This window comes from Crocuta crocuta, unplaced genomic scaffold (assembly GCF_008692635.1).
Source record: "Crocuta crocuta isolate KB4526 unplaced genomic scaffold, BGI_CrCroc_1.0 scaffold110, whole genome shotgun sequence".
Taxonomy (NCBI): domain Eukaryota; kingdom Metazoa; phylum Chordata; class Mammalia; order Carnivora; family Hyaenidae; genus Crocuta; species Crocuta crocuta.
Genome location: NW_027527386.1, coordinates 1664227 through 1672068, shown reverse-complemented (window position 1 = coordinate 1672068; position 7842 = coordinate 1664227). Strand labels below are relative to the sequence as shown.

The following is a 7842-nucleotide window of genomic DNA, read 5'->3' as shown; positions in this document are numbered from 1 at the left end:
GGTCCCCGGTTCTGCCCCCACCCCTGCCCGTCAGACGCGGTTTGGGGGTCATGGGAGGGCTGTCCATCACCCGCACATCGATCTCTGTTGACCCCCTCGAGCCGCCAGCAGGTCCCGCCAGGTCCCACGGGGCCGGACCTCCCTCACCTGCGAGACCGGTTCTCCCGCAGTCACCGGGGCGTCAGCGCCTTCCGTCCCGTTGTGAGCCATTTCTCAGAAGCAGGCACTGTGGCAGACAGGCGGGTTAGTCAGGAGGAAGTCCGGGCCACGCCCGCCCTGCGACCCCCTCCCCCCATTTCTTAGGGCCCTGCGTCTCATTCACCCGAGGCACCTGAGGACCTGGGCAGGCCCGGGGGGCCCGAGTCTGCACTTCTCACAGGCGCTCAGGTGCTGTGCAGCGGCTGTTCCCGGGGCCACACCTTCAAGGCCAACTCCAAGGCTCCGCTTTGTCAGTACTTGGGGCAGGCAGCTGCGGTGCGACACCTCGGTGGACAGCAACCTGCCAGCGGCCGCCTGCTTTCAGGAGCCACCATCTTCCCTTTGCCCCAGAAACCTGCACGGGCTGGCCCCACGCCCGCACTGCCGTGTGGCCCAGCAGGACACTGGGAACAGCCCGGTTCCCCAGGAGCAGGGGCTGGAGAGACCAAGGGCACAGCCTCGCGTAGCGGCCGCAGAGACCGGCGCGCAGCTGACCGGCCGGAGCCCCCTGGGACAGAAGGTGTGGACGGGGCGGCGGAGACCTTTGCTGGCACGGGACCTCTGGCCACAGGAAACTGCTAGCAGTGGCCACCTTTCGGGGAAGATCCGGCGGCTGGGGCAGGCCTCTGGCTTTTGAGCCAGGTGGATAATATTACCAGTTCAAAAAAAAAAACAAAAAACTAAGCATCAGAAAAAGAAAAAAGGGGGCACCTGGGTGGCTCAGCGGGTTGCGCACCCGACCTCGGCTCCGGTGGGAGTTCAGAGTTCATGAGATCTGTCAGCGCAGAGCCCGCTTCGGATCCTCTGTGCCCCCTTCCCTCTACCCCTCCCCTACTTGGACTCTCTCAAAAGTAAATAAACATAAAAAAAAAACCAACCACCCACAAACCAGATTAGCAAGACCAACCAAGTCAGGCTCAGGAGGGAAGACAGGGCCAGAGAGCGCCCCGGGGAGTCTAACGCGCACATCTGCGGGGTCCAGTGGGAGCCGCAGGTGCGCTCCGTGTCCTGGCCAGGTGAGGGGAGGTGGGGAAACCCGCATCAGACTAGGTGGCAGGAGTCCTACCTGGGCCCGTGCAATACTCGGTTGAGCAAGGAGCCTCCTCCCCTCCGGCCCTCAGCCCTCTCCCCTGCAAAACGGAGCTAAAGGTAGAACCTGCCTTGGAGGCTGGTTCCTCTGGTATTTCTGGGATGAGCCTGTGGTGAGTCCCCGACCCTGATTCTGAGCATTTCCTTCTAGAGAAAGGGGGCCCAGCCACCGGCTGCAGCACCGCCCCATTCCCCAGGCAGAAGCCAGCAAACCGATGTCCTGAGAACACCAGTTCTGGAGTCCATGCTGGTTCTAATCTCCGCTTTGGAACTCACTAGTGGTGGGAGCTGGTGAAAGCAGCAGCCCCTCTCAGAGCCTTGCTTGGCCTATCTGTAAAATGGGGATAAGCATTCCCAGCTCAGAGTCCCTGGAGACTGGCAGAGTGACTGCACGTATGGCCCTTAGCTCAGTGCCTGGCACATAGTAGGTGGTCAATAAACAGAACCACCTCACACACATGTGAAACCAGTCAGGGACGAGCTAGTGCTGGTTACTAAGGTCCCCAGCTGGGAAGCGGGGCGAGAAGGCGCACTGGCCCCTGGTGATCATCACGAGTTCAGCTACTCCCCCTCCTTCCCTGGTGCCTGAGCTCACCTGGGCACCTGGGAGGCCCATTCTCCCATTCCCTTTGCCCAGCGATCCCCCCTGGGGCGGGTTTAACCAAGGGCGGCCACTGCAGAGGTCAGTGACCCCCCCGGGAAGTCCTTGGGGTCTGCCAGCGGCCAGGGACCGCTAAGATACAACTTCCAAAGTTCCCAGACACCGAGGTCCCAGGCCCGGCCCTTGGACTCAACCCTGACAGAGGTCCCAAAGACTCAGATAAGGGGGAAGGCTTCGCGGACGCCTAGAGCCATCCACTGGCCACACCCACCCAGTGGAGACGGGGGGGGGGGCGGGGGCAGCGTGCCAGCTCCTCAGGGTCAGCTGGGCGACCAGAAACCAGGGTGAGGGAGGAGCTAAGCCCCCAGGCGGCAAAGCCATTTGCTAGGCAAAAAGACAGCCCCCTGGTTGGGGTGGGTGGTGGGGAGGAGGGGTGGGGCGCCCAGAAGACCGGGGGAGGGCCGTTTTCCTGTGCGGGGCAGGCTGCCGTTGCTCGCCTGCGAACTGCGTTTGCAAAGCAAGCACACTTTTTTTAAATTTAGAGAGGATGTGTTTTATAATGGGGACCTACCCCCCGCCCCCCGCCTGATACTGCTACTTCTAAGGGGCTCCTTCGCGCCTTCCCCAAAAAAGTCTCAGGAACTGAGAGGGGAAAGTTTGAAAGTGATTCGCTTCCAGAATTGGGTATTTTGAGTCGGGGGTGGGGCGGTGAATGAGACAAGAAAGCTCAGCCCGGGCTGGAGACCCCTCCCCAGGCCGCAGAGACCAGCCGGGTCCTCAGGAAGGTCCTCCCCGCTCCTTGCTCCCCTGGGACGCCCCGGGACTCGGCGAACCTCGCCCCCCACCCCTCTATGGGGCCCCCCCGGCTCTCACCGCGGTCAGCGGGACGTGCAGAGCGCGACGGACAGCTCGGAAACTGTCTTGGGCCACCCCCTGGGGAGGCTTTTATATTCCAGGGAGGCGGGCGCTCGGGAGTGACGGGCCAGAGGACCAATTGTGTTGGGAGGCTGCCGCCGCCAGGCCACGCCCCCGCTTGGTCCGGGACTTTGGAGCCACAAGTGAAGCCAGGAAGGGCCGGACTTTTGCGGGACCCGTGCGCGCGATCCGCCCTGCTTCCAGAGTCGGGCGACCCCTGTAAGGCGCCTGATCCAGCAAAGGGCGCCCCTCCCGACCTAGGGATCCTGTGAACTCGGGGCAGGGAGGTGCGATACGGCTTCTGTCCCCTTCCGCGGACCCGTCCCCCTCCGCGGACCCCTTTTATCCAGGAGCCGTGAGAACCCAGAGATCGTTACCTGATGGCCCCTGGCGTCAGGAGCCGAGCCCCAACCCTGAGCGAGAAGGCGATGGAGCCAAGCTCGACCCAGCAACATGAGCAGCCTTCACCACATAGGTGAACCTACAGAATGCCTTCTGCCGGTTCTGACCTGCATGGCACCATTTAATCCCCCCCAAACTGGTCCTGTATCATCCCCATTTTACAGATGAGAAAACTGAGGCCCAGAGACGGTCGATCAAGGGTAGCGCAGGGGAATCAATTCCCAGATCTCTGATTCCTGGATCAACTCCTCCCTAAAGCAGCAGCCACTTGGATTTTTTTGCACCCCCCCCCCCAATCCTTTGTGCTCTTGGTCTATAAACCAGAGTCTCAAAACTCACATGGTCCCAGGGGCCAAAGGGAGGCAAATCCCTCCGCTAAAGTGTCGGCATCATGGCAAAGAGTTGCCCTAGGGGAGACCCACCCAGAGATTGCCACATCCATGCAGATTTTAGACTCAAGAAAGTGCTCTGCCTTTTACAAAAACCGTTGGGCCAAATAAAACCCAACTGGGGCTGTGTTCACCTCAGGAGCCGCGAGTTTGCTACTTCTGCTAAATTATGGGGGAGTGTCCCTCTGAAGCCTTGGGAAGAACAAGAAAGAAAATTGGTGTCCGCGACTGTGTTTTTCGACAGTGACTACACTAGCGCCATGCCGCAGAGCTTTCTGAGATGCCGGGAATGCTCTAGAATTCTGTGGCGTTCAATATGGCGGCCACTAGCACCATATGGCTTTTGCACATCAAGGAGCTGAATATTCACATCTCCGTAAGCGCACGCAGCCAGTCAGATTCTCAAGGGAGTCTGAGACACCAGAAGGATGAAAGCAATCAGCCTCAACAGTTACACGTTTCACATTGGCTGCTGGCCTTTTTTCCGACCCATTCATGCTCCCACCCATTTCGCTCAGCAGTTTTCCTCGAGCTGCCGAGCTGCCGTGCTGGGTGCTGGGGACAGGAAAACAGAGCCCAGCCTAGTGGCACTTACCACCCAGTGGCAGAGACGGACAATCAATGAGAAATGAGTGAAATACCGCATGGTGGTGTTACTGAGAAGCCAAAGGATTGGAGATGGAGAATGTGGGGTGTGGTTTTTAACAAGCTGGTCAAAGGAGCCTCCCATTTGGGATCTTGACGCGGAAGTGAGGAAGAAAAGGAGAGAACCTGCTAGAGATCTGGGAAAACAGCACGTTCAAAGGCCCTGAGGCAGACTGTGCTTGGTGAGCTGGCGCTCCATCCAGGAAGTCGATGTGGGGGTAGTGGAGTGAGAAAGAGGTAGGGCTAGAGGAGAAGAGTTCTGGGACGTATAAAGCTCAGAGAGGTTAAATGAGTTGTCCGAGGTCACACAGCTTAAGAGTCAGTGGGAGAAATGTCTGGTAGCACACCTTTTGAACAAAAGGACAGTAGCCATGCTCGCCTTCTTCCCTAGCGTGGTGCTCAACCCCCACGTTCATTTCCTGCGGGTGCAATCCAGGGCGTTGGCCATTGCACATGTGCACATGTGTGTGGGGGAGGGGACTGCACTACCAGCGCTTAGCACTCCCTTTTCGGCACCACTGCCCCCTCCTCCGGGAAGTCTTCCTGCCTACCTCAGCAGTCTCCCGCAGGCAAAGGCTGTCGGACAAAACAGAGGATGTCCACCTCAATTTGAATTTCTGCTCAACCAGGAATACATTTTGGGGGTGTAAGTATGTCCCGTGCACTCTTTGGGATAGACTTAACATGCAAAAGTCATTCCTTGTTGCCTGGAAATTCCAATTGAGCTGGGCATCCTTTTTATTTTTCTGTTTTTGTTTTTGCTAACTCCGACAACTCTACCTCCAAACTCACATCCCTTTCTCTGCCCCAGCCGTGTCCTACCTCTGTCACCTCCTAGCCCGGGTGGGCTCCTTGAGGGCGACACCTGTCCAGGGTTCCCAGGGTGGGAGGTGAGAAACATACTGTTTTCTGAGAGCTGTTTTATTACATCGTTCAAAGGCCCGATTTTAATTTCCCCCATTTTCTGGATGAGCACGCTGAGGGTCAAAGAGGTGATGTAATGTGTTCTGGGCCAAACAGCCAGAAATGGGCAGTCTGAATTTCTTTGAGATCACAATGTAGCCTCCTCCTCCTCCCCGCCTCTTCTTCCTCTTCTGCCTTTCCTCCTCCTCCGTTCCACACTTCCCAGTGGAAGGGCTCCGAAACCTCCCCAGTTCTTTTGCACGGAGCCCGGAGGAAAGAGAGACAGACCAGCTTGTGCCACAAGGTGGCGCTGCTGGTCCCAGATTGGTTTCTGCCTGGCCCAGGTGTCCCCTCCATCTACACTCTGACCCTTCCCTCCTTCCATCCGTCTATTTATCAACCATCTCCTGTTATGTGGCAGCTAGGTCAGGCCTGGCCGTGAGGACCTAACTGCATATGCAGTCATTCAGCAAACAATTATTAAGCACCTGCTGTGTACCAGGCTCAGGCTAGGCAGCCCTGGGGATTCAGCCTCCATCTCTGCCACCTTCAAGGCACTTATAACCCAGTAGGAAGGCACTTGCGTGAGACTCGCAGGGCTAGTTAAGGTCTCCACAGCACCGGGGCGCTGGGGCGGCTCGGTTGGTTAAGCGTTTGGCTTTTGATTTCAGCTCAGGTCTTGATCTGAATCATGGGTTTGAGCCCCATGTCTGGCTTTGCACTGACAGTGCATATCCTATTTGGGATTCTCCTCTCTCTCTCTCTCTCTCTCTTTCTCTGTCTCTCTCTCTCTGGGAAGCCTCCAGGAGCAAGTAATGTCCACGCTGAGGCCTGAGAGAGGGGAGTCCGCGTCAGGCAGGTGAAGGCCCTCGAGAGGCGTTCCAGGCAGGAGGAACAGAGAGTGTGATGGTGCGGAGTGAGAGGCTGGAGGGTAGAATGTGGTGGGGGCAGGATGTCAGGGAAGAGAGACCGAGTCGGGGCCAGGCTGATAAGAGCCCTAGGATGTTAGGGAGCCACAGAAGGTTCTGAAGCCTGGTCAGCAAGGGCCGGTGGGAGCATCGGAAAATGTCTTGGGCTGCCCCTGTGGATAAAGGAAATCAGGAAGGGGAAAATGAGCTCCCCTGCTTCAGGGAAGTCTTACAGAAAAGGTGAGAACGTCAGAGAAAGGTGGGAAGGGCGCTATGGGAGCACATTCCAGGCACCGTGATGAATTAGTCACTCAGGAGGTATTCATTAAACACCTCTTGTGTGCTTTGCTGAATAGTGGTGAAACAGAAAATGGCCCTCTGGACGAGGTGTGCTCCAGGCAACAGGAATGCCTGTGTAAAGGTCCTGGGGCAGCACTGGACCTGCAGTATTGGAAGAGTGAAGACACCCGTCCAAGTGGCCGGAGCAGAGTGATGGGGGGGAGGGGACAAGGCAGGTAGGCTAGGGGAGAGCCTGGGCTTATGCCTGGGGGGAAGGGGGAGGGGAGCCCTGAGGGCTGTGAGCAGAGGAGGGGAGCACCTGACTCAGGTGGGCGCATACCTGGGGTCTTGAAAGATCAGGGAGCTTTTGGGCAACCACGGCTCCTGGGAGAGGCGGCTGGGAACCAGGGGCAGGGGTGGCTTGGAGCCCTGCTGAGGAAGGGGCTTCATCAGGTGGAGACTTCCGGCCATTATCGTGGAAGCAGGGGACTGGGAGGAGGGAGGCCCTGTTGAGGTCCCTGGGGAGGGGGTGGAGTCTTGAAGAGGCAGAGAAAGGCAGGGGTGAGGGCAGGGCAGGCGGGAGCTGATGGCCCATGACCAGGCCCGCAGGAGGGAGGGGAGATGCCACGGTTCAGAAGGTGAGGCTGAGTCGCACTCTGGCGAGGGACCCACCACGGAGGGGGAGGCTGCCCAGCCCGTCCCCAGGGCTGGGACCAGTGCGGAATGAGTTTGGGAGGCCGATTGGGGAGCTTCATTTTGCCTCTTCGAAAGCCCGTAGGTTGCAGATTTATCGAATAAAATGACGGGCTTCCCAGTTAAATGTGAATTCCAGACACACAGTGAATAATAGTTTTTAGCACAAGTATGTCCCCAGTATTGCAAGGGATAGACTTATGCTAAGAAACGTTAGCTAAGCTGCGAGTCCTGTATTTCTTTCTGGGAGTTGTGTCCCCGCTGCCGCAGGCCTGCCTCCGTCTTCCCCAGCGACGCGGCTCCCGCTGGTGGCTGGGTGGTCTGACCAGCGGTGGCCCGGGTGGCCGGAAGGCCCAGTTTGTCTCCTGGTGCTGGCTCACCGCGGGAAACCGGGGGGCCTTTAACATGCAGGCCCTGGCCTGTCCCCGCCCCCCGGCCTCATGGCGCCAGCTGCCCGCTGTCCCCTGCACGGAGGTGCGGGCTTGGGGGAGGGGAGTGGCTCTGAGACCCACTGGCCCCTGGGCCAGCCCCTCCCGGGCCAGTCGGGTCCCACTGGGCACCACCAGCCCCAGGCCAGGGGGCCCGGCCGCGGGAAGGGCTCCGCATGGCCTCTTTGCCCCCCCACCCCCACCCCCGCCGGCTCTGGTGGCCCGTCCAGCTCAGAGCCAGACATCTGAGGCCCCCTGGCCTTTCTGTGAAGTCCTACAGGCAGAGCGGGCTGACTTCCTCGTCAGAATGTGCCGGAAGGACAGAGGCCTAGGGGCGGTTGACCAGGAACTAGATCCCTCAGGGCCACAGCCACCCCCCCCCCCCCCCGCCT

The 7842-nt window shown here is 59.0% G+C and overlaps 1 protein-coding gene across 2 annotated transcripts in view; it reads right to left on the bottom strand.

Moving 5' to 3' along the window:
* Positions 1-2803, bottom strand: part of PLIN3 (perilipin 3) — a 17352-nt gene extending 14549 nt beyond the window's left edge. For both annotated transcript variants that reach the window (XM_077780387.1, XM_077780456.1), the window contains exons 1-2: positions 2762-2803; positions 148-226 (exon numbers count right to left, since the gene is read on the bottom strand). In XM_077780387.1, coding sequence (XP_077636513.1) covers positions 148-210 — 63 coding nt within the window. In that variant the 5' untranslated portion in view covers positions 211-226; positions 2762-2803. The remainder of the gene's footprint in view (positions 1-147; positions 227-2761) is intronic.
* Positions 2804-7842: the final 5039 nt, after the last annotated feature.